At 35.8% G+C, this 26,505-nt stretch overlaps 5 protein-coding genes across 8 annotated transcripts; 3 read left to right on the forward strand and 2 right to left on the reverse strand.

The window, feature by feature from the left end:
- Positions 1–376: 376 nt before the first annotated feature.
- Positions 377–7,940, reverse strand: LOC111798379 (microtubule-associated protein 70-1). The gene is made up of 11 exons (XM_023681481.2): positions 7,232–7,940; positions 7,008–7,093; positions 4,485–4,550; positions 4,220–4,390; positions 3,955–4,125; positions 3,724–3,879; positions 3,464–3,610; positions 3,306–3,377; positions 2,678–3,217; positions 2,378–2,568; positions 377–915 (listed from the first exon to the last, which is right to left on the reverse strand). Exons 1-11 carry the CDS (start codon positions 7,494–7,496, stop codon positions 876–878), a joined length of 1,905 nt encoding a protein of 634 aa, XP_023537249.1. The 5' UTR covers positions 7,497–7,940; the 3' UTR covers positions 377–875.
- Positions 7,941–9,612: 1,672 nt separating this feature from the next.
- Positions 9,613–11,986, forward strand: LOC111798386 (Tetratricopeptide repeat (TPR)-like superfamily protein). 2 transcript variants are annotated; one of them, XM_023681492.2, is made up of 2 exons: positions 9,613–11,631; positions 11,706–11,986. In XM_023681492.2, the coding sequence occupies exon 1, from the start codon at positions 9,766–9,768 to the stop codon at positions 11,386–11,388; it is 1,623 nt and encodes a 540-aa protein (XP_023537260.1). In that variant the 5' UTR covers positions 9,613–9,765; the 3' UTR covers positions 11,389–11,631; positions 11,706–11,986. The 2 variants fall into 2 exon arrangements, with proteins under 2 accessions (XP_023537260.1, XP_023537269.1); XM_023681501.2 differs by having other exon boundaries at positions 9,613–11,600.
- A 414-nt stretch (positions 11,987–12,400) lies between these two features.
- On the reverse strand, positions 12,401–15,431 carry LOC111798398 (adagio protein 3). 3 transcript variants are annotated; one of them, XM_023681523.2, is made up of 3 exons: positions 15,110–15,251; positions 14,504–14,640; positions 12,401–14,282 (listed from the first exon to the last, which is right to left on the reverse strand). In XM_023681523.2, exons 2-3 carry the CDS (start codon positions 14,530–14,532, stop codon positions 12,677–12,679), a joined length of 1,635 nt encoding a protein of 544 aa, XP_023537291.1. In that variant the 5' UTR covers positions 14,533–14,640; positions 15,110–15,251; the 3' UTR covers positions 12,401–12,676. The 3 variants fall into 3 exon arrangements, with proteins under 3 accessions (XP_023537291.1, XP_086979927.1, XP_023537282.1); XM_087123801.1 differs by having other exon boundaries at positions 14,504–14,645; positions 15,110–15,250; XM_023681514.2 differs by lacking the exon at positions 14,504–14,640 and having other exon boundaries at positions 15,110–15,431.
- Positions 15,432–18,800: 3,369 nt separating this feature from the next.
- Positions 18,801–21,956, forward strand: LOC111798411 (sec14 cytosolic factor). The gene is made up of 6 exons (XM_023681536.2): positions 18,801–19,053; positions 19,137–19,392; positions 19,556–19,592; positions 20,351–20,468; positions 20,558–20,668; positions 21,571–21,956. The coding sequence occupies exons 1-6, from the start codon at positions 18,982–18,984 to the stop codon at positions 21,706–21,708; spliced, it is 732 nt and encodes a 243-aa protein (XP_023537304.2). The 5' UTR covers positions 18,801–18,981; the 3' UTR covers positions 21,709–21,956.
- An 872-nt stretch (positions 21,957–22,828) lies between these two features.
- Positions 22,829–25,904, forward strand: LOC111781535 (uncharacterized). The gene is made up of 7 exons (XM_023662191.2): positions 22,829–23,482; positions 23,823–23,909; positions 24,039–24,083; positions 24,160–24,255; positions 24,401–24,502; positions 25,300–25,454; positions 25,559–25,904. The coding sequence occupies exons 1-7, from the start codon at positions 22,925–22,927 to the stop codon at positions 25,638–25,640; spliced, it is 1,125 nt and encodes a 374-aa protein (XP_023517959.1). The 5' UTR covers positions 22,829–22,924; the 3' UTR covers positions 25,641–25,904.
- Positions 25,905–26,505: the final 601 nt, after the last annotated feature.

Genomic DNA, 26,505 nt, shown 5'->3' on the forward strand with positions numbered 1-26,505 from the left:
AATGATACGTAACGAACAATATTAGCTAAAGGCTTTGTCTGTTACAAAGGACGCTGGATCTAAGAGAAATGGATTGTGAAATCTCACATTCATTAGAGAGGAGAACGAAGCATCCCTTCTAAGTTTGTAAGGGTGTGGAAAGCTCTCCCTAGTAGACACATAACTGTGAGACTGTCAAAGATACGTAATGGGCCAAAACGGGCAATATCCCCTAGCGGTGAGTTTAAACTGTTATAGTACTCCCAAAAAAAAAAAAAAAAAACTGCCCTATTGAGTGTAAATCAAAGAGGAAAAGGGAACAATAATTTTGTCATAGATTGACAAACTATGCAGAAGAAGCAGTAAATGAAGAAAAAGAGGATAAAAGACAATAGTATGGTGTGACAACAAGAATATATTAACCAACAACACACATTGCAGATTACATAATCATATATCAACTGAATATGACAATAGAAGAAACAAAGTAAAAAATTCCAATAAGTAGGGAGGCTACCTATACAAATCACACAATCACTGGATCACTCACAAACAAACTTCACAGAAGGTGGGTTAGACAACAAGTCAACTATTCTTCCCTTTTAACCTTTTCTTTCTCCCCTTCTTTTCTCATCTTTAAACAGAGGGATGACAATCCTAAGTCAGATGCGTTACCAATTACCTCCTCGTGAACGAAGCGTCGTCTTTCCAAATCTTTCCTTTTTTTTCTGTAAGGCAACAATTCTAACATACACAGGGAGTCATCGGCGTGCGGGTTACACTACTATCATCAATCATGAGGAAGAAAATAGAATATAGAGTAAGGAAGAAAAAAGATCAAGGATCATAAGCCATGTGGAAACTCGTGGTCGAACAAATGCAGATTTGGTTTCGTGTCATTGAGTGCTGCGATTCAACCCACCTCGTCCAATGCTTCTGGAAAATATGAAAGATGTTAGTCAACCTTTTAAGACATCTCCAGAATGGGGTACAACTCTACTGTATTATAAGAAAACAGTCAATATAACAAGATTCAAAAATTTGGGGCACGATTATCACAGATCAACAAATGATAATAATCATGTTTAAAATTTGTTGCTCAAGTAGTAGTGGAGCTACTTGGTTAGCCACTCGATTCGCTGTAGTGTGTTCTAACTTCTCCTTGTGTTGGGTCTATATATACTATACTAGAGGGACAATCTCATAGAAAAATTGGGAACAAGCTCTCTACATCTATTGAGGAACTTCCCTATCATTCTCCATTGTTGATGCTTGATCATGGTCCTTGCAAATTCTTTTAGATCACTTGTTGAGGGCTATCTGATAGGAAAATGGGGGGAACAAGCTTTCTACCTTCGGTTGAGGGGCATACCTATAAATGCATGATCATGGTCCAAAGACAAATTCAATTCATTACCTGGCTTGTAAGCTCAGGAGAAATTCATCACTACTGTGTGTGAACTCAAAGAAAAAAAAAAGAGATTCTCCTAGTAAACTAGCAGAGTTGAGTTGAATGCCTAGACCTTTTACCCATTTTAGGTCAAAGGTTCTGAATTTTCTTTATCTCTGCTGGCTGGGGCTCAGGTTGCCAAATGATTTCCTAAATTAAATGGCCAAGGCCCCACCTGTAGTGTTAAGAGTGGACAAGATCTTCAGGACAAACATAGTGATTACGAACTTACCAGAGATCTAGAGGTGAGATGGGAGAATTTCATCAGTAACTCATGACAGAAGGTGCCAGAGATCGGGGAACGAGATCATTCTGTAATTTCATTTTGGGTTCTTCGATTACTAATATTAATGTTTATACTTTTGGCTAATGAAAATTTCAAACTCCAAACAGCATGGCTAGGATTATCGTCCTCTTGGGGTCACTTACAGTTCATACAATGGTCTGGGTATCATCAGAACAATATAAATGGTTTAACGAACAGTCTACAGTTCATGATCTCCAACCTTGAATAAGAGCATCATAATGTGCATGTGTCCATATGCACATCTCCCAGGACATGAAAGAAAAAGGATAGCTTAAAGAAAAGACATCACAGGTGGAATTTGAAACAACTTTCCATTTCCTTCAGCAGTTCAGTCTCAACATCTCAAGAATTGCCTTCCGGATATTGGGAATGTTCCCAACATTTAATCCCAAAACATACATCATATTACTTGAAGACACCGATTAAGTGGCAGAAACATAATGATATTACATAAATTAAGGAGCATATCATAATAAGCAATCTAAATTACTTAAATTAGCATCTTCCACAAAAGAAAAAAAGAATCACATCACAGATATGCAATCATAATACAGTCATTGAGTACACAGCAGTAGCGTTTTGAGAATAACAGCGTTGATTCATTTATTAGTTTTGTACATGACAGGAATCTGAATTAATACCTTCCGGGAAGTAATTGTGCTGCAGTAACGGGGCCCTTGGTGCTACCACCAAATCGCTTTGCCCTGTTCTCCTGCTCTTTCTCTACGCGCATGGCTGCTACCTCCTTCTCCATGACAGCTACTTCCCTTCTCATCTTCTTTGCCTCAACCTCCATTGCTTTCGTCAGTGTCTCTACCTTCTTTGCTAACATCTGAAAAACATCGAGCACCAATGCCAGAATAGAAGTTAACATCTATTTAACTCATAGATGAAGAATAAATCACATAAGACTTCAAAGAACTTGTTTAGAAACAATCAACCTCAATGGCATCATCCTTGTCTTTAAGGCTCTGATCTTTCTCATGACCAGCTTTTCTCAATGCTATAACCTCCTTTTGGAGTAAATCATACAACATGCCTGGAACACTGTCTTCAGTCCCAGGTGTTGGAGACTCATTTCCCTTTTCATCAGGATTACTTTTCCAATCATTATTTACTTCACTGTCCTTACTTGCATCACAGGACCGATTGAATGAATAACTGGGTAGAAGTCCATTCAATGACACCTTCCCTCGGTCCAATGACCTTGTGCCTCCATCAAATGATTTTGACGTGCCCTTAGCATGTTTCAACACTGTGCTACTGCTTGAGGACAAAGATCTAAACTGAGAACCTGGTGTCCTTTTGGGTAAAAGACCATTGGAAGTTAATTTCGAAACATTGTCAATTCCCCCGAGAGACTGTCGACGAGAGGGGCCATTGCTTACACTTCTCCCCTCTGGAGGAGCACTTCGATTACTACTACCAGATGACCCTCTCAAACTCTCTTCAAGCACTCTAAGTCGCAGTTGATACTTCTCCTGCAAACAGTAGCAGTGAGGCTTTTAGTTTCTGGTAACGGTGAACCATGTATAGTGAATTACAGTGATTGAGATAAAATTGGGTTACCTTCAATTGTGCTTCAGACCTTGCAGCTCGCTCAGATATAGTAAGTTTATCACGAAGTTGCTGCATTTCTCCCTAGAAATAGAAGCAATAGCACAACAACAAGAAGATAAGCCCAGAGCAAAATATTGGGTTGAAAAGAGTCAACAAACTCAATTTACCTGCAAAAATCTTCGTTCTTCCAGCCATTGTTTTACTGGCATAACCTTGTCATTTGAATCTTTCCATTCATTTGCTACTACTACAGCCACTCTGTTGGCTGATACCTTTGCACGAGCCAACTCTCTGTCTAGAGTTTTCCTTTCCTCCTGAAGAAAACAGAAATAAACCTCAGCTATTTCGGTAATGAGCTCCAAGATCCAAAATAAGTAGTACATGTAAAATAAAAGACAATTCTGATTCAAATATCTTGGCACATTACATTCATCTCCTGAACTTTGCGCTGATAATCTCTCACAGCATTTGCTGCCGCACCACCAGCAAGGACAGCCTCCTCCAGCTCCCTCACAGTTTGTGTTAATTTTTCAACCTCTGCAACTTTCTGTCGGTGCATCTTGTCCAAGATTTTGTTTTCTTCCTAAAGCAACCCATAAAACAACGAATGAAACAGCTGAAACGTTTAAATGTTAAGCATCATGCCGAGAAACATTACCTGACAAATCTCTATCTGTTTCATTAACTCTTGATTTTTGTTCTGTAAATCGTCCACCATAGAGGCCTTGGCAAGGGCACTTTGAACAGTCCTCTCAGCATCAACCAAAGCTGCTTCCTTTGATTTGGTTAGACGATCCAATGCTTTGTTGTCATCTTGAAGCTTTGTGATCTTGAAATCAACCAAGACAACAAATATAAGCCCATAGTAATTTTCTTTTTCACTCGGTATATATGCTTATCGTGCCATATTTAATGAACAGTACCTCCTGTCGTGCAAGCTTGAGCTCAGCCTCCAAAGGTGCAAGAATGGCTTCGATTGGAGGCATGTCATCATCCTTTTGAGCAGCATGTACCCTCCTAAGAGTGGCTTCAGCGGCAAATTGAGCTGCCATTGAAGCCTTCTTCTCATCATTGATTTTCTTTATTTCAAGATTCTGAAAGAAGTTACATGATAAATTATTATAATCTTCAAAAAAAAAAAAAAAAAAAAATGGAGTAAATAAGGTTAAAAAAGGGATCAGTGAATACCTTGCTTTCAAGAAGAGATTCTGTCAACTTTAATTTCTCCTCGGCCTTTGATAGTTCTTCCGTCAGCTATATGCCAATTAAAAAACCCAATCAACAATTTTCATACAATAAAATTTCCAGAACATACATACATTGGTCAAAAGTAAGTGACTCGGATATCATTAATGTTGCTCAAGGAAAACCAGTAAAGCCTTTCTGAATAAAGCCAAGCAGAAAAGCCAATTCTTTAGTGAACTTCAAAAGTTACAAAATAATTTTTTTTTTTTTTTTTTAAACACGAAACAACTTCTCATTGAAATAATGAAAATGAATACAAAATAACTCGTAACAGCGAAAGAGATTTAACCAAACAACAAAGAATTAAAGCAACAAAGACACGCATACCCATATAGAGATTTAACCATGAAAAAAAGTAATGAAAAAACAAAAACTTCTCAATATCTTCGCCTGAAAGACTTGGAGAGCTTGCGAACAAAAACTGAAGCTGCGAAAAAGATCTCTGCCAGTCACGTAACACCGAAAGCTACTATACTCTTTTCAAAGAAAATCAGGAACCGACCTCCAACAATGTCATCAAGAAAAACATTCGAAACAACTGCAATACGCATAGAGATCAAGGTGGCAACAAGGACAACAGACCAAAGTGCTCATCCTCCAAGAAAAAATGGTCAAACTACTAACCCTGACTTCATTTTTACCAAATTTTAATAAGAACGATCTTAGAAGGAGAGATTTCTCAATTACTGCCCCAAACTCTTGGAATTATCAAATAAATTGTCTCATTCTTTTGAAACCAAAAACCTGTCAGTTAATTAGTGAGAAGATGAATACCCCAGACCTCAATAACCTTTCCACTGGATTTTCGCCAACTCTTTACTTCAATTCAAATTTCAGAACAATCAATTAAATTAAAGTCTGGGAAGAATCAGACCCCGAAACGTTTACTGATGGCTTCAAATGTGTTGCGTTCCCAGTATGTTAATGGAAGATTCTTCAAAGAAATCCAACCACTATAGCCGATAATGAATTCAGGATAAGAATGCTTTTCCCTTGACCAAAATTTGATCCTTAAATACAAATCACCAATAATTTTGCATTTTCCATCAAAGATTTCGAAGAAAACCAGGTCATATCATCCATGAAAGAGTTGATGGAGAAATTATTATGAAAATGAGACTCTAAAACACTATGCATTTCCTTCCATGAACTGTGAGAAAATAATCTTGAAACTACCAATAACTTACTAAAATTATTGACAAGACATTATTTTCATTTCACCCGGAACCCAGAATTGAAAGACTGAAGATTGATGATTGGATTGAAGCACACCCTTCTTTAACCGAACCACCTCCGCCTAACTTAATGAAGACTACTTTACATAGATAGGATCTGGTTTGGAGGAAGCACAAACCAAGGGAGTTTGAGGAAAAATGAAACATCTATCAACTTTTCCTCATATTTCAACGAAAGTCCTCAACATTTCCCAGAAGGCCAGCCTTTCTTGTCTTGATAAGAAAAGATATGTAGGAGGCCAAATGTCACAATCCATGAATATGTTATGGAGATAACTGGACTTGGCCAAGTGAGATGTCCCATTCTCATCTCTATCTTGTTTAAAAACGGCAAACACACTGGAAGATGAAGAAGCTCAACCAAAGAACATTCAAACCAACGAAGATGAAATTCAGATGGAGGAAGTACTCTCATAAAATATAAAGAATTTGTCATCTGCAAACCAAATGCAGCAAGAAAATTTACGAATACAGCAACTCTCTAATTCCATGATAATTAAACAGGCAGCGGATACTCAAATGAAACAACCAGGAAGGTTAAGTCCAGCTGGAGAAGGAGGATAGAACTAAAAATGGAGGACGAAAGAGGAGAGAGCATTTGAGGGGAAGGGGGCTGGGTACTTCATTGACAGAAGATCCTTATGAAGAAGGATAAACCTGAGCACTAAAAGTTCTAAAATCAAAGGAGACCCCTAAAGCTAACTTACAATGTGTAGCCAACTTTAAAATATTTTAGAGAATCAAGAGGCCTATGAGGAAGAATGAATGGAACCCATAAGAAGCATTGTACAAATAAAGGGAAAGCTTGGAAAATCAAAAGTAATTTCCAGAATGCTTGGTTCTAGAAATTGGTATACGGATATACTTCTTCCCCACTTAGGGATGGAACTTACCGATCCACATTGCCAAAGAGAAACTGGCATACCAAAAATGGGAACAACCCACCAATAATTATCAAGAGAATGCCCACAAAATAGAAATAAGAACAATTAAGGGATTCTTATTGGGAAGCCTAGATCTCAACTATACAAAAAGCAAACCCAAACTACTAGTAGAAAAATACTCCATCCTACACTTTACAAACACCGCAGTTAGTTTTGTGGTGGTCTCCAATTATGAAGAGGTGTTGAATTTCAAGTAATTTCGTGAGTCCCTTAAACTATTCGAGAAGAATCCTCAAAATTAACAGCATTTTATGTCCCACAAACATTCAAGTGATCAAAATATTAACCTCTTCAACTGCCTTCTCTCTAAGCCGCTCAGACAACTTCAAAGCCTTGATCTTCGCCTGAGCTTCCCCGAGCTCTCTATCCTTATCTGCAAACAAAAAACAGAAAACAGAAACCCCACTCAAAAAAAATATATATATCGAATCAAACACGAACACTTGACAAAACGAGCAAAATCCCCTTAAAATCCCTCTAAAGAAACACCAGATCGAACCACATTTCGCACCTCGCACTTCATTCTCAAGTCGATTGAGCTCCACCTTCACCGGATCCGAGCCATGAAACAAGTTCAAGAAGTCGTCAGCGTCCATACTCGGCCTAACCGACGTCCGCCGCCGCGACGAGCTTTTCCCCTCCCTGAAAGATCCCGAAACCGTCAACGGCGTCGGATTCGGTGCCGAAATCGGCGTCGACGTAGCCTGAGAATCCACCGCCCGTCCGTTACTAACCTCCGACAAAAACCCATCTCCATCACCAGATATCTCCGCCATAACCTGATCTACCCAAATCTCTCCCTTCTCCCCCCCTTCACATTCAGTGCAAGTCCAACCCAGGATCCAAAAACGCTTCCGCTCCAATCTCAAAAATGGTACATTACATTCACCACATAATTAAGAACAAAAAAACAAAGAGAAACAGAACAATATTATACCCTTAAACTCAGGTATGGATACAAATACAGACGAAATCTGAAGAAAGAGAGAGAAAAAAGAAAAAGAAAAAGAAAAAGAAAGGAGGAGAGTAGAAATCAGGAATTGGGTTCGTTAAATAAGGCTAAAATCCTCTCTCTACGAATGGAATAAATGAGTCTAGAGAGAAAAAGATGGGAAATGGGAGCTCTGCTTCCTCTGCCCGCGCGTTTCTCTCTCCCTCTCTCTCTCCCTCTCCCTCCCTCTCTCTCTACAAATTCGAGAGGCCGTGTCAGTGTGTGGGGAAACTCTGTTTAGAGAGAGACACACAGACAGAGACAGATAGAAAGAGAGCGAGTGAGTGACTGAAAAAGAGAAAGAGCTAATTTTGTTCCCTCTAATTAATTAATAATTCATTATCCACAACAATAATATCAAAAATATACTCTTTAATTTATTGTTAATTATCATTATCTAAATTTAAAAAGATAAATTAGGTTTTTTTTTATTTTTAAATTATTTAAAATTAGTAATTAATAAAGCAAATAAAAACTATATACTTATAGATTGCCAACTAATATTGTCCCTTAGATTTTAAACATTATGTAACAAAATGTTTGCCCCTCCACTTTTCTTTAAAATGTATTTATATTGAAAAAGACGTTTCTGCAATAATCCCTCTTTTTTTAAAATATATTTCATTTATGTATTTGTCTTATTTGTTCCTCGTCCCGTGTGGGAAGGGCTATAAAAATACAGAAAACATCAATAATGTAATAGCTCAAATCCACGCTAGCAGTCTTTTTTTTACTTTCCCTCCAGACTTCTCCTCAAGATTTTTAATAAATGGTAGTTTGTTGTCCTCCCTACCTACCCAGTCAATATGGAACATCACACATAAATTTTTTTTTTTTTTTGTTAAATTTTAATTGTTTAACTCATTTATATTACAATAATATAAAATATTACCTTATAAATATTGTGGTAAAGGATAAATAAAAATAATGATTGATAGAATTATGGGTAATGGGCCCAAAATTAATCTCAACCCATTACCCTTTCTAAATGGTGTGCGAGCTGATGTTACATAATCGATACGAAACGAGTTGAAGTGGATAGTATCTACTAGTGGTAGACTTTGACTGTTACAGTAAAGATAAAAAACATTTATGTATTGGTTGAAGATATAATGCAAAAGAATCAAAATGCTATATAAGCGATGCTGACATTATAACGGAAAGGGTATAGCGCCAATCTATGTGCTATTTGTTCAATAAATATCTTTCATGCTTATATTTTAGGTTTAGGGTTTTAATTTTGCGTGTGGGACTTCTTTTTGTTTTATGTATAAATTAATGGGCCGTCTCTTTATAAACGTGGTCATACGTCAGTCTCAACACATGCATGTGTATATTTTGTTATAATATAATAATGATTCGAGTTTTATATATTCTTTTTTTGTATATAATATCTCGTAGGATAACAATTTCATTTTTTCAAATTTAGATGCGAAATTAAATTTTGAACTTATATAAATATTGAAATACATATCTCGTCGTGTGTGTGCAAGGGTCGCTAGTAAGATATAAGAACGAACAATGAATAGTTTGCCTTGGATTGAATATAACCCGAAGTTCGAGAATTTGCAAGTTGTTGTCGAGATGCCTAGACGTATGGAGCATACATACCAAATGCTCCCCCTTAATGAGAAGCACACGCGTAATTACAATCTTGGTCACGAGATAGACAGTTTAAAAAAATTTGAACTTTTTTTATTGATTGTAACCGTTTACAAGGGCACGAGCCTTGCATCACTCAATAGACTCGATAGCGTTATACTTGGCTTTGTAGACCCACTTACAACCACGTAAGTGCTAACCCAAACATATAATGTTATTACCAATTAATTAAAAAAAAAATGATATTTTTAAATATTTTAAAAACACTGAACAATTCAAAAGTAATTTTTATTGGAAAAAAAATTCAAAAGGAAATTCCAAAGCTTTTGTGAATGGCCGCTAGGGTTTAAGAACCCGGCCTTAAACCCAAAACTTCCTCAATCTCGGTCTCCTAGCTCTCTCAAGCCTCGAATGTCTTTCCTCAAATCGCTACCATTCAAACCCATCTTCGCATGGTCAAAGAAGCCCTCCAATTCTTGGCTCACCTGCGGCGAATCTCCGGCTTTCCCTCCCCTTTCACCTGCAACAAGCTTGTCCACTCTCTCATCAACTCCGGCTGCGGCGAGCTCTCCGCCAAAGTGCTTTTCCACTTTCTCTCCAAAGGGTATACTCCTCATGCATCGTCTTTCAATTCCATCATCTCCTTTTTCTGTAAATTAGGGAACATAAAATATGCCGAACGGATTTTGAATTCAATGCCCAGATTCGGGTGCTCGCCTGATATTGTGTCTTACAATTCTCTGTTACATGGGTATTGTGCGAGTTATAAGATTAGAGAGGCTTGTTTTCTTGTTAATAGAGTTCGTGGGGGTGTGTTGAATCCTGATTTGGTTATGTTTAATATACTGTTTAATGGGTTTGCTAAGGCTTATATGAAGAATGAGGCGTTTATGTATCTGGGTTTGATGTGGAAATCCTGTTTGCCTAATGTTGTTACTTATGGTACACTTGTTGATATGTTCTGTAAGATGGGGGATATGGAAGTGGGTAACAAAATGTTTTTTGATATGATGAAGGTGGGGGTTGTGCCTAATTTGGTTGCTTTTAGCTCCTTGATTGATGGGTATTGCAAGGCTGGGAGTTTGGATGTTGCATTTGGATACTTAGAGAGAATGCAACAATGTTCGGTTCAGCCGAACGAGTTCACATATTCAACGTTGATTGATGGTTGTTGCAAGCAGGGGATGTTGGAAAGAGCTGACTTTTTGTTTGAAGAGATGTTGAGTGTTGGTATTCTGCCTAATTGTACGGTTCATACTTCGATAATAGACGGACATTTTAAGAAGGGAAATGTAGACAATGCGTTGAAGTATATAAACAGGATGTTCGATCGAGAAATAGGACTCGATCTAACAGCATATACGGTAGTTATCTCGGGCTTCCGTAGAGTTGGTAGGTTGCATAAGGCAATGGAAGCTGCAGAAAATGTGGTGAAGAATGGATTACTTCCTGATAGGATAATACTAACAGCTATTATGGATGTGCATTTCAAAGCTGGAAACTTAAAAGAAGCTTTGAATGCGTACAGAATATTACTCGCTAGGGGTTTTGAGCCTGATACCGTGACTCTATCCACTCTAATAGATGGTCTATGCAAGAACGGATACTTGCAGGAGGCTAGACGGTACGTGGTCAAAGAAAAGGCCAATGAAATTCTATATACAGTGCTTATAGATGCACTGTGTAAGGAGGGTAATTTAGATGAAGCTGAGAGAACCATTAAGGAAATGTGTGAGGCAGGGTTTGTTCCTGATAAATATGTGTATACTTCTTGGATTGCAGAGCTTTGCAAGCAAGGAAATTTGCTCAAGGCTTTCACGGTCAAGAAAAGGATGGTTCAAGAGAACATTGAACCTGATTTATTAACCTACAGTTCCCTGATTGGTGGTTTGGCGGAGAAGGGACTAATGATAGAAGCCAAACAGGTTTTTGATGACATGTTAAATGCAGGAATCACTCCAGATTCTGTTGCTTATGACATCCTTATAAGAGGGTATCATAATCAGGGTAATGTAGTTGCGATTTCAGGTCTACACGATGAAATGAGAACGAGAGGAATTGTTATTGAACATTAATACACGAGATTCGATGCCGGGTCTAATCCTTCAATTTATACCGGAACCTTCCTTACGAGAAGCCAAGAGGCATGTGATTGGCATCAGACGGTATCGAAATTAGAGAGATTCCAAGTCATATATTCCTCCATATATTGCGTTGCTTATTGCAGGTTTCAAATGCTCCCAAAGGTTTTAAATCATGCTGTTCACATGTGGGTCATCGACATAAGGTGCTGTTTCGATATCTACTATCGATCACATGTAAACAAAATTGAACTCTAGACTTCTACGCAACCAATTTGCATCTCTATGATCTCATGCTCTCTGTTTGGCAGATTTGGTGCTTCTTCTCCTCTTGCTGAGTAGCTGCAACATGAGATCTGGGAATAGACATGACATTGCTTGAGATGGCACCTGATGGTTGCTGTAGTGTTGGAGAATTTCAAGTCGTCAGCTGCTACTGAAGAAAAATACCTATTCTTGCAAGCCAGAGCTTTCTAAATCTTTATTGAATCCATTGAAGATTTGTAGTAAACCCAAATAAACACCACACACACATAGGAATTGTTGCTTATGAAGAATCTCTCAATCGAAATAGAATTATCCATTGAAGGTTGATCTTTGTTTTTCAGGATATATACATTTAATACACACAATTGATTGTTCCTTTGTAGTAGTAACAGAATACGCTTAATACAACAGTGGACTAAAATCCACCCTCAAGAACAAGGGCCAAAAAGTTCAATAAGGTTTGATTCTACATGTCTAATCCAAGCACATTAACATGAAAATTTGATTGTTTTTCAAAGCAATATAAAGTGCAAAATGCAAATCTACGTTTATAACAAACGAGTTAGGCATCTAAGCAACATTTTGTGATTGAACAATCCTTATGGTCGCAGCATATTGGAGATGGAAAAACATTTCACTAATACAAATCAAAACAAAAATGGAGGTCCTGTTTGTCAGAACTTAAAAAATGCGTATGTATATGCTTCTGCAAATCAAGAGAAAACATGTACACAAAAGGTGCTTCCCAATACAAAGTGAACATATGGCCATTTAGAAGTAAAAGACAGAACCACAAAGAAAGGTAACAAAAACACGACCTATATCATATATAAATACATATATACAGAAGACCAAAATTTAAACACAAACCAAAGTGAAGAAAAACAAAACAAAATCATAATGTAGCTAAGTACTGGGAAATTTCTGTTCTTACAGTAGCTATAATATGAGGAATCTCGAACCATTCGAGCAACTTTTCCTTTGGAGTGTTGTTTGCTGCTTGATAAAAATAGTATCAAAGATCTGAGTCTTGCTTGCTAGCTAAGCGGAGTTCGTGCAATTCATTGAGGATCCATTCTTCCCCAGTGTGGCCGCCCAATACCAAGACTCTTGTCCCTCCAACCACGCAAGTACTGTGGCCCCAAGAAAATTTAGGTGGCTGTCCAGGAACGTTGAGAATCCTCCATGACGGTTTCTCCTCAGCTGGATCCAAAAGGAATAGTTGAGAAGGCGAATGTAACCCCGCAATGGACCCTCCGAAAATGATAATCCTTCCACAGGGCATGCTGACTGCTACGTGATCGAGTCTTGGTGGAGGAACCACGGCACTCTGACCACCAATGCCAGTCAATGCACTGCATTCAAGTTGCCTCCACCGCGGTTCTTCCTCTTCTAGATCTATGGTGTACGCCTCGCCTGATCGTAAGCGTAAGTGTCCACTCTTGGCAAGGCCACCAAACATTAGAATTTTTGTTCGACCATAAACTGAAAGAGAATGTCCCAATCTAGAAGGGGGAGTCCCGGATGTGGGAATCTCTCTCCAGGTTGGATTGTCTATTGTTAGATCCAACAAGTATGTGTCGCTGAGAAGGACCCCGGCATCTGTACATCCACCTGAAACAACCAGTTTAGAACCTTCGATCATACAGGAGCTATGCCAGGATCTAGGCAATGGAGGAGCTCCACCAGAGATTTCTTTCCATGTTGGTTGCTGAGCATCCAAATCAAGTACAAAAACATCGTTGAGCAATCCTTGACTACCACATCCACCAAAAACAACTAACCAAGAACCATTCAAACAAGATAGAGTGTGGCCCCAACGTCCAGGTGGGGAGGATTTCACGCTTACTCTGCGCCACTCAGGATTTGCAGCATCAAGATTGAGAACAAAGGTATCGTCCATGGGTTGCATATTGACTCCTTCCCCACCAAATAATACAAGTCGATTACCTGCGGCACAAGCACTAAAATTGCAACGTAAAGGTTCCACAGCTCCCCCGACCGTCAGTTTTCTCCAACATACAGCTTCAAGAGTAGTAAGTTCCCGGGCCAAGCGCCCCCAACCAAGTTTCTTTGTCATTTGTTCCAATGTTCCAGTCACTTCTCTTCCCCATGCATTCTGACATACCATCTTCCTTAAGTGCTCATTCTTTGTCAATTGACGAGTCCTTCGGCAAACTGATCCAATAGATGCAACATCTCTTGGTGTCAAGCGCGATAAAATGTTATGGGCCAAGACTTCATCTGAAAGCTGCAGTATCCAACAGATTTCTTTAAGCTGACCAAAAGGTGGTTGATCAATCAGATGAGCACTTTTGCCTGATAGATCATATTTTTTGGCGCAAGTTTCTTTGAAAACAGGATACGACAACCGATTAAGGTCTATCTTTGTCTCAGAAAACACTTGAATTCCTATAATGTGTGTTACGGTGCCATCATCATCATGTATGGGTGCAAGCCTTAGCCTATTCACCATAGGGGTGCCGTCCTTTCTGAAATTGAGAAGTTCACCTTGGAATTCAACACCTTCTTCAAGGCATCTTCTGATTTCAGAAACAACCACCGGATCTACCAAAGGGTGTCGCCTTTGTGCACGAGGATCTCTATATTGTAAGAACCGACTGAAACAAAAAGTTTCCATATGAGTTGATAAAACTTTACAAACAAGAATAATTACAAAACCTGGGATCAGGTCATGCTGGGTAAACACTGAAATGCAACTAAATCAGGCATTAATGTGGATTAAGGTAATCAAATGGTAAATCCCCCCACCGCCCCACCAAAAAAAGAGCACAACAATTGTAGACAGATAAGAGCTCGGAGGAGAAAACCAATAACAGACCTTGATCTGGATAGAGTCAGGGGATACATTACAGCAATCTCCTTAATCAGAGTCACCTAAGGTTCGCACTGAGCCATCGCCATTTGAGATAATTAGACAAGGAAATCAAAATGGGCTCCACTTTCTTCCCCCTCTATCTTTCCTAACAGGGTGCCAATCAGAATTTAGTCTCAAATCATACAAATGTGCTTCTGTTTCATATAGTAACTTGTAAATAAAGGGACTCAACAGTCGTTTGCTTAAGGAATCAGCCAGCACAGAGAAGCCACCCTCAACAAGCACAACACATCGCAACAGGAAACACCATGAAAAACTGATTTTGCAAAAAGGAATTCCTACTGAAAATTGAATCAAATCACAACACAAAAGGGCACATAAATTGCCTTAACTACAAACAAACAGAAGCACAAATCTAATTCTCCTGGATTAATTCATTCCAAACAACTGTCCCAAGCATCCAAAAGTTCCTCCTACCGTAAATTACATTCTGAATCCATTCGTAAACCAAAATTACCACAGCCTCCAATACCAAAAACGGAAAGCTAAAAACAGCCAAAAAAAAAAAAAAAAAAAAAAAAATCATCACGCAATTGAGTCTCGTCATACCAATTCTGGCCGAGGACCTCATCGGCGCGGTATCCGGTGTAGATCTCAAAGACTTTATTGACGTAGATGATGGGGAATTCGGGCTCAAGAGCATCGGAGACCACGAAGGAAGTTGGAGTCATTGGGTAAAAGAACAGGCCAGGCTTTAATGGAAGCTCGCTCACTTGCTCTTCTTCTTCTTCTTCTTCATGTTCGAGTTGTTCGTCATCGTGCTTGGAGCATTTTAGCCTCTTGCCGGAGCTCTGAACCTCCGGTTCATCATCGTTTCTCGCCATTGGCTTTCGCCGCTTTCTTTCTTCCGTCAGAGCCTGAAAATGGAAGTGATTGAATTGGCCTCCGAGATATTTATTTGCTCAATGGCGGTGAAGGAAAATGCCCCTATCCCACTCGAAAATCACGAATTTGCCACATACTAACATTAGTACAAGACTAAAATTATTATTTTCATTTTAATTTTTTTAATTCAAGAAATTAAACTAAGACCCTCAAAACTCTAATTATTAAAAGTATTATCCATTAAATTATGCCCCAAGATTCTTATTCAAAATTATAATACCTTGTTTTCAATTTTTAAATTAAATGCAAATTTCATATTCTATATAATTAGTTTTTATTTAATCAAGTTCTTATTGTTTACTAAATAAAATTTAAATATATATAATTTGTTCCGACAAAATTGTAATGGATGTTTGAAAATTTGAATAAAAATTATTGTATTTTAATAGGCTAATAAATAAAATATTAAAAATTTAAATTAGTTAATAATAAAAGAACCATTTTAATTAAATGATTTATTATAAGTACTATTAATTGGTTGATACTTTTAGTAACTATATTTAATTACTTTAATTTGATATATTTCGATCAATAAAAATGAACTAAATAAATATATAATTATTTATTTATATATTTATTACAATAGAATATTTAACTAAATATAATTAAAGGCATTACACATTAAATAGATGTATATGTTCGTAAAAAAGAAATGGCAATAACGTAATTAAGGATAAAAAAGAGGGGTGAAAGAAAGGAGTGAGAGTCCACGTAAGAGAGAGTGGGGAACACGCGTGGGAATGATATTTGGAGGTAGAAAATATCTGACATTTTAGAGGCGACTACGAAAGTGCCACGTCACCATCAAACTCGTTAGATAAGATATTTTCTTCGGGAACAGAATTCCTTCTGACATGCCTGTGTGGTCCCACCATCTGCCACATGCCTTTCTCATGCTCATACATGTGCCCTTTTAAAAACTTATTTTTCTGTTCTTTTTTATTTTTTTATTTTTATTTTTTTTACTATTGAAATTCCTAACTCAAATGCTAAAAACATAATAAATTCGTTGCGAAAAGCTACAATTTTTTATAAATAAAAAAAACTAAATAGCTATAAAAACGACCATTAGTGGAATTTAGATTTTATAGATTAAATCCTTATTTAATAAAAATAAATATTTAATTTTAACTAAAACTTTCAAAGTATAAAATATATATTTTATAGAATTAAAATATATAATTTAAATTGTTACCAATGACTAATTAAATTATTATTAATTTCTTTTATATCTTAAGACTAATGAGGAAATTGTCTAATTTCTATTTTAAACTTTACATTATAATCTTAATTTGTTCGTAACACATCAAAACACGTCACCTGCACAAGCACATAAGATTAGGTGTAATTTCAACAAACCTGTCGTAACATTTTGATAACCAGTCAAATTAGTTTTTTAATTTGTTTAGTTTGGTTGATTTCTATGACGTTATTAACTTCGAAACAAAATTTATTGTAAACCATTTAAAAAAATGACTATTTTATTGTTTTCATTTTCATTTTATTTGGCAACAATAATTTTACTAAAATTCTTATAAAATTAAGTTTGGTAAATAAAACTAAACTATCACAGAAAAAAACACAAAGGTTTTGAAAGTACGAGAACAAAAAAAAAATGAATGGAATAAAGTAAAACAACTTCAAAACTCGATGAACCAAAGTTGCATTAATTAAAATCCTGAACTTCCATTAAAAGATGTGCAAGTTTATGAGTTCTTAATCAAGATCCTCTCGAAAAATGTCTCAAACACTCTCCATAGGACACGATATACAATGAGTGAAGGAAAATAGTTATAGACGTATCGTATCTGCTCCACACACATTTTTTATGGTTGGACCGACGCATCTAATAATATCATATGCACATCATGTGGTAATGTACAACGTCATAGCATGGACAAAAGAATAGCTCAAGAAAACGTGTTTACTCGACCAGAGTACGTATGTTCGTGGTTAGGTCTAACTTCTTCAAGTCATTCATGACTACAACCCTCTACCTTATCTCAACCACTTTGAATAACCATCATACTCACCTCTTATTCACTTAACCATAAACCCTTCTCGAAGTATTAAACTTTTATATCTAACTTAACAAGTGTAACCGGCTAAGTTTATTACTATAAAATATTGTCTTTTTTGGGTTTCTCATTCAAGGTTTTAACATGCGTCGGTTGGTAAGAGATTTTCACGCTCTTATAAAGAATATTTAGTTCCTCTCTTCTACCGACGTGAGATATTACAATCCACCCAAGACCAGTGTCTTCACTGATATTCGTCCTCTTCATTAATCGATATAAGATCTGAGGTTAACTTAAGAGGGAAAGAAATAGACATAAATGTTGTCAAGTTGTCTCTCATCCGCCCCAACTCCTCCATCTACTTCATTTAATGTGCAATTAATAACATTAATTGCATCATTTATTTGAAGGAAATAAAAATAAATAAAATAAAAACCATATATTTTACCTTTACCTTCCCTTTAAAGTGTCTATTTTAAAATTAATTGAAAATATAAAATTAAAATTTTAAAATACAAAATAACTGTCTTATGATTGAGGTGCATTGATGATGAGCTGTAAGTAGTTATTTGGAGATTTGAAAGTAGTTATTTGGAGCTTTCTATTAAGTTTTATATAAGATAATTAAATTATAATTTTTCTTTATTAAAATTTCAAATTTGAAAATTCACCCAATTAAAATTTATAAATTAAATTATTATAAATTAAATTTCAAATACTATATAATTACTTTTACATATGTTAAACTAATGTATATATAAATCATACCTAACGTATAATATAATGTATTCAATATTACCTTCGTTGAAATTCGTTAAAAAAACAGTAAAAATAAAGTTAAATTGAACTAAATCAAATTAATTCCTCAACTCCAGTAATATATTAAACTTCATCTTGTTAGTATGGTTTAGGACATAACTTTTCTATATTATATTTATATATTACCCAAAATTAAAGGTTAAATTTGGCCCTCCTTGTCAAACTTAGCCCGCAACCTCTTTATTAATTCATAAATAAAGGACAAAATTATACACTATTTACAAAACTCTAGGTGAAACACTATTGTTATTATTATTATTATCTTGGTTATATGTGAAACTATGTATAAGTACTAAATTATTAATTATTAGTCTGATTAATATTAAAAAATATTGCCATGAGACTAAAAATTGAGATAATTTTATAAAATAAAAGTATTAGTGGGTGAATTAGTATAAATTAATTAAAAAATAAAATTTAAAATAAATTGAGAAATTGGGAGTTAAAATTTATTATTGTTATTTTTTATTTCTACAAAAATTGGAATATATATATATATCAGCAAAATAGACCAGGGACCATAGCTACGACTGCACCAGAAACTCTCCTCCTCACCTCTCTTCCAACTCATTTATTCCCTCTCTCACACTCTCTGCATTCTCCTATCAGTTCGTCCTCAATTCGGTTCCACGCCTGATCTCATCACCTAACCTCTGCCCGTCGCCGACGTCGATTCACCTTACCTCCACGGATTCCGAGATGGAGGATTCTCGCGCCAATGCGCTAATCCAGATGAGGAAAGCCGTCGAGAAATCAGGCATCAACACACAAGTAACAAGAAATCAAAATCCTGATCTATTCGTTTTTTCGTTCGATTAGCTGATGGATTTCTGACTCTGTGAGTGTTTCGACAGGAGTACTGCGATGCGACGATGATGAGATTCTTGATCGCGAGGTCTATGGAGCCTTCGAAAGGAGCGAAGATGTTCGTACAATGGCGGAAATGGAGAGATGCGGTGGTTCCGAAGGGTTTTATTTGTGAATCGGAGGTGAAGGAGGAGTTGGAGGCTAAGAAGATTTTCTTGCAGGGATTGTCCAAGACAGGACTGGCTGTGATGATTGTTATGGCTAAACGCCATTTTTCTTCCAAGGATCCACTCCAGTTCAAGAGTTAGTGTTCTGATTTCGTTCTTCTTCTTCTTCTTTTCTTCTAATTGTAATTTTGAAATTATTTGGAGTTCTTTTCTTCAAGTTTAAACAAAAATAGATTGTGAATGTTTTGATTATTTGTTTGCCTGAATCTAATTCACACTCCTCTCTCTGTTCTATGCAGAATTCCTGGTTCATCTCTTGGACAAGGTCATTGCAAGGTGACCTACTCAATTTTAATCATGAATAAAAAATGCATTTTAAAAATTTATCGTTATTTTCATCTTTTTACAAATTATTTATATAGGTTTTTAAACATTAACTACTTCTAGATCATTTATACAGGATTTTAAATATATCATTAACTACTTCTAGATAATTGAATCTAATTTTTTTAGTTGTTTTTTGAAATAATTTTTTAATTAGCTAAATTAATAAAAATACTCCATAATACTCATTAAGCTTTAAAAAGTTTCATTCATACCTTTCACTTTTATTCTTGTCAATATATGGTAATAGTCTCCAAAACCGCATAAATTATCTCAAAACTTTTTAATATTAGTTTTGGAAATTTATTAGTATTTTTGAAATGTAATACAAGGTAATAATTCTTTTGAAAATTTTCAAAAAAGTTTAAAAATGTTTTTAAAGTTTTAAAAAAAAAATTATTAACACAAGTTTTGAAAATTTAAAGGTATAATTGAAACAATTTTGAAAATTGAAGGTATTTTTGAAACAGTTCTCTTCAAGAAAAGTATAAACCATGAACCATTTCTATCCAAAATTAACAGTATATTTGAAAGTTTAAAGTATTTTTGATATTTTTTTTAATTGATGGGTATTATTAAAATTTTTAAAATTTTTAGATACTAAAAAAAATTAAAGAATGTTTTTATTAATGTAGTTTTTTTTGGAAAACAAATGGATTTTGAAAGTTAAGTAAAGATAAAAAAACTTAAGGATTTGCATATGTGAACAGTGGTAGCAAAGGAAAAGAAATTGGAAACGAAAAGTGGATTGCTATTGTCGATCTTCACCAAATCTCATACAAGAATGTTGATATGCGTGGACTCATAACAGGGTTTCAATTTCTACAGGTAAATCATATTTAAATAAATTTCAAGTCCTTGTGGATTTAATAGTACATTGAAACGTTTTAGTGTGCATATAAAAAAAAATGTTGCAGAATTACTACCCAGAACGCTTGGGTAAATGCTTCATTTTAAACATGCCATGGTTTTTCGTTAGCATTTGGAGAATGGTTTCTCGTTTCGTGGACCCTGCAACGCTCAAAAACGTAAGCCCTTCCCTTCCCTTCCTTCTTTTCATTTCCAATATTAATTTCTTCCAACTTTCACTTTATATGTCTTACCACTAAAAAAAAAAAATAATAATCATAAAAACATTTTACTTATATGCTTCAAAGGCCCTTCATTTTTCCACTTTGTACCCAATTCTTTTGTCTCACTCACTCGGGTTCGTCCCCACCTCCTATATCAAACATCCAATTCCATTCCCTTGATAGGAGAGAGTCAGATTAGAAATCATGACTTTTAAAAATGGTATGATATTGTCTCCTTTAAGCATAAACTTTCCTTGACATGTAGATATATTTTTTTACTCGGGATCATTTCTTTAATTAACTAATATAGAACTCCTCCTTACAAATTGTGAAAAAATTTAATGAAAATGGACCCGTTTGAGGTTTGAGTTTTATGGGGGTATTTGAAGTTTTTGGGTGGGTGTTACGTCTGTTTCAGACAAGTCATCTCAAAGCTTTAGGGTCTTATTACGCCCCTCCCATCTATTTCTTTTGTTGGTTGGTTGTTACCTCTTCCTTTCTTACAAAACCTCCATAGGTATTAAGCTGCCACTTAGCTCCAAGTTTGTTAAGACAACAACACGTATAAAGGACCAGACAAAATTATTATAATACTATGCTAATTTTAAAATACATTTTTATTTTGATTCAGAAACTAAAATAAAGCATTAAATTTGTTTGACTACATAAAATAAGTATGTTTAAAATTTAAAGTAGAATCCCCCCCATCTTTTATAGTTAAAAAATAGGCAAAAGTTGAAACAAAAGAATAAAATGTCATGAATAGAATATAGAATATGAAAAAATTAAAATCTTACATTTAATCTTATACGTAACATTATTTATATATATATGCATGCATAAACGATGATTTTCAGATTTTAATTGTGAGCAATGAAGAAGAAAGAAGAAGTATGATAGAGGAAGTTGGAGAAGAAGTATTGCCAGAAGAGTACGGTGGAAAGGCAAAGTTTATTGCTCTTCAAGATGCTGTTCTTCCTCACTTGGATGCCTGAATCATTAAAACCAAGCAACTTAAATTTTTAGATTTATTGAGAAGATGCTCAACATATTCGAAATAGTAATTTCATTTGAATGTAATTAAAGCCCAGATAATAGAGAGAGGGTTGTGCAAAATTTTAAGTCTTCCATAATGTTAAAGTTAGGTAAAGATTCTCTAACTTAGCATCCATATTTACTTGAGCGGACCCATTGAGTACGGATAAGTCTATCTTGCCTGGCCTACAACAAAACATGATTGTGACTTTTAATTTGTCGACTATTTGATATAAAGATAATCGATCTATCCCTATAAAGACGCAAAATAAATGCAAATTAAAGAGCTAATAGAGCCTGGTGGCTAGTGTTTCTAGAAAATTTAAGATCTCCGATCATGGTATTGAAGTATGAAGTATGAAATAAAACTAGACATAAAACTTTAGAACTTACATTACTTACTTACCATTTTTATATTCATCTATACTATTTTTCTTTTAATTTGATTATATATACTTACTAAAGCAAGAGTTTAAGACGAGCTAAATGAGAATTATGAGGCAGCTAAATGGACCATTGGGCCCTATTGACATTGGCTCAAATTGCAAAACCCAAGCCCATCTGAAAGAGTGCCTAAACGAGGCGACCAAATATTCATATCTCAAAGACGTTTTCTATTTCTATCGTAGATTGATGGTATATATATATATTGAAATTTTTTTTTTGACAATGTTAATAAATAAAAAAAATGTTAATACCCTTTTAACTTTAAAAAAATAAAAAATAAAAAATAAAAAACTTAAAAATGATCTATGAGGTACAGATAAATTTTTTTAACACAGTTAAAGGTACTAATTAAATACTTTTTAAATATAGTACCGACGTAGAGATATATTAAAATTTCTAAAAAATTTAAAAGGTGGGTATTTTAAGAATACTATTTAAATTTATAAAAGAAAATGGTAAGTATATTTTTTAATATATGGAAGGGTTTTAAAAGTTTTAAGAATATATTTTTGGGAGAAAAAAAAAGTAAATTTAAAAATATTTTATATTAATATAATATTTATTTATTGAGTAAGCATCTTATTCGGCGCATCTGATTCGAGGAAGACTTCTTATTCGTGGGCCTTATAAATAATAACACCCCTAAACCAGGCACACTTCCAGTTTTCACTGATACTCTGTGGGTTCCCCGGCCGCCTCAGCTCCGTTGAAGCTTTTTCTGTCTCTACAATGGCGGCGCTAGCTTCTTCACGAACCACCTTCTTCTTCTCCCCTGTTTCTCCTCAACCTAAACCAAGGCGCATCTCTAGACTTGTTCGCATGGCGTATCAAGAGAACGGACCCTCTCTTGCTGTCGTCGGTGTCACTGGCGCTGTCGGCCAGGAATTTCTCTCCGTCCTTTCCGATCGCGGCTTTCCTTATAGCTCAATCAAGATGCTGGCCTCCAAGCGCTCCGCTGGAAAGTCCGTTCACTTCCATGGCGAAGAGCATATTGTTGAGGAGCTCACTGCGGATAGCTTCGACGGTGTCGACATTGCTCTCTTCAGCGCTGGGGGATCCATCAGCAAGAAGTTTGGACCGCTCGCCGTTGAGAAGGGGACGATTGTGGTTGATAATAGCTCTGCCTTTCGGATGGATGAGAATGTGCCACTTGTTATTCCGGAGGTTAATCCCGACGCCATGAAGGGGATTAAGGTCGGGACCGGCAAGGGCGCTTTGATTGCTAATCCCAATTGTTCTACCATCATTTGCTTGATGGCGGTCACTCCTCTGCATCGTTACGCTAAGGTTTTGAGGTCGACTATTTCATTTCTTTTGTCTGTTTACATTTTTGGTAACGGTACGCAAGCTATGTTCCCTTAATATTGCTATCAAGTGGAAGCACTTCTAGAAATGCTTCTTTTACAAGCATTTAAATGTTAAGATTAGAAAATATTGTATAGCAGACTAGAAGAAAGCTCAATGTTCTTAGGGATGAGGCATTTTAGTGTTTCTTTTAGCGGTTTTAGTATTTTTTAAATGGATTTATCTTATTTAACCAAATACTATGGAATTCTTAAGAAGTTCCAAGTGTCAATTCAAGCTCACCCTTAATGTTGGATTGATTGATTGCTATTGAAAATGGCAGGTGTTACGCATGGTTGTTAGTACGTATCAAGCAGCTAGTGGTGCTGGTGCAGCTGCCATGGAAGAGCTTGTGCAACAAACTCGTGAGGTTTTTTTCTTTTTCTTAATCTATCTCATAATTTGGATTGTATTTTACTCGTCATCTTATCTTTTGGATGTTCTATTTAGTCCATTCCAATGGCTGTAAACTATTTTTCGTTTCTTCCCTTTTCTGAAGGTTCTGGAAGGAAAACCACCAACCTGTAATATATTTAGGGATCAGGTCAGTTTCTTTTATGTGTCTTTTTTGAGGGTCAAGTTTCTGTAGCAATTTTCTTAGCTTCTTCTACTTGGTGCAGTATGCTTTCAATTTGTTCTCCCACAATGCATCTGTTCTTTCAAATGGATACAATGAAGAGGAAATGAAATTAGTAAAAGAGACTCGGAAAATTTGGGTAAGTGTTGATTTGTGAAATATGGATGCCACTTACATCCTGACCTGACCCTTACTTGCATTACCTTTTTGTGAATTTTTTCTCCTTTGGAAATTGGTAAATGGAATCCTTTCTTACACTGACTGACTGCTTTATTCCCCTCAAGAGCGATGCAAATGTTAAAGTTACTGCCACTTGTATTCGAGTTCCTGTCATGCGTGCGCATGCTGAGAGTGTGAATCTTCAATTTGAGAATCCCCTTGATGAGGTAAGATTTTATTTTGATAATATTGTTTTGATCAGTACTATAATACTACTGCATATGCTGCTTGAGATTCTATTGATTGCATAGTATTTTTGGTTGAGAAGGTAATGATTTTGAAGTGCTTTTTGTTGATGGCTCCATCGGTGGGCTTGTTTTTTTTGGATGCCCTTGTATTTTCTCTCATTGTTCTTAATGAAAACTAGGTTTCTTATAATAAAAAGAAAACGAAGTGTCTTTTCTCAGACTTGCGAGTGGGGAACGGAAATCCACCATAGTTGTGAAAATATCATGTTAGGACCCCCAAGGGGTAGTCTTGAAGGTAATGGCTTGGGATGTTTGGAGATGAGCTCCAATGCTTTCAAGGATGAACTGAACACGTTTTGAAATTCACTGTATCAGAAACTCTTTGATTGATTACGATGCTAGTTAGTTTCTATAGAATTTGTAGCATATGTTCATGGCCAAATTTTGTGTTCTCTCTTCCCTCGAATTTGTTTACTCAATGTTGGTTCCTTAACCCACACTCCTGATGCGTAAATCAATCGAGAATTTTACTTGTTGGATGAAAGATAAACTGTAACGATCCTAGTCCACCGTTAACAAATGTTCTCTGCTTTGGCCTGTTACATACGCTATTAGCCTCATGGTTTTAAAAACGAGTCTACTAGGGAGAGGTCATAGACGGTGTAATATTACTTCAAATTTCGAACATCATGTATCAGTAGATCAACCCAGAATCCCTCTTCTTCTCTATAGAAGTTGTAATTTCATTATGCTTATATCATATCTATATTATGCAGGACGCAGCTAGAGAGATTCTAAAAAATGCTCCTGGAGTTGTCATTATTGACGACCGGGCCGCCAACCAATTTCCGACACCGCTGAAGGTATCGAACAAAGACGACGTTGCAGTTGGGAGGATCCGACAGGATATTTCACTAGATGGAAATAAAGGGTTAGACTGACTCATCCATCCACAACCTGTTTCATAGCTCTCTGTTTATTTTCCTGATTGAAAAAGTTAAATGAGACAAACTAACGGGACTCGTCTGTATGTAGGTTGGATATCTTCATCTGTGGTGATCAAATACGAAAGGGCGCCGCGCTTAATGCCGTTCAGATTGCTGAGATGTTACTGTAGTTTGTTCTATCCATTGCAGATCATCGGGGTACAATTACAAAAAGTGTTTCTTATTACTATGAATGATATCATAGGAGGATGTCTCTCGAGTCTTAACTTAGAGCATAATTTTGCATTTAGATCTGTTGTTTGAAGGAAAATTTTGGAATTAATGTTTGAAGTCATTTTGGTTTGTTTCTGAATTGTTGGTTTAAATAGGGTATCTGTGGGTCATCCTGGAACATATAAGATACATATTTTTGGTGTGATAAAGGGAAAGCCGAATTTAGTGCCCAACAAATGAAAGCCGCGGATTCAAACTGCGCGTCTATAGCGCGTAGATGCCTTTGTTTCAGATTGCGCCTTTGTTTTACCATTTTTTCTATTTTCTCATTAACCTAACACACAACATTCTTCAAATTCAAACTTCTTAATATAAGATTAAAACATTATAGTCAAACATTTTTCTTCTTAACATCAAATTTATAATTCAATTTATAATATATTTCGATACATATTTGATGATTCCACCCTATAAAAAACGTTATTGAAACAATTTCTTCCCCTTAGTCAAGTTATTGTTCTTTCTAACCCAACATTCAAGTTAGATTATAGATTTTTTAGGATAGTTGTAATTGGTTAGGTGAACAAATTAAGAGTTATAATCTATTTGGACCCAGTTCTAATGAGAGAAGGATGATGTCCATCTAAATCGGGAATGAGAAAGAGATCGATAAGAGATTTCTTTTCATTAGCTAAACGGGTTTGAGGATAAAGATTATATTTCTCATCCTCTCTTGACCCCGCTCCAATTCCCGTCCCACCCACCTTTTATATATATATATTATAAAGAATTGGAGGGGATTTTAAGCATGGGAGATATAGA

Source organism: Cucurbita pepo, chromosome 1 (genome assembly GCF_057944985.1).
Source record: "Cucurbita pepo subsp. pepo isolate OVF chromosome 1, ASM5794498v1, whole genome shotgun sequence".
In the NCBI taxonomy this organism is placed as follows: Eukaryota; Viridiplantae; Streptophyta; class Magnoliopsida; order Cucurbitales; family Cucurbitaceae; genus Cucurbita; species Cucurbita pepo.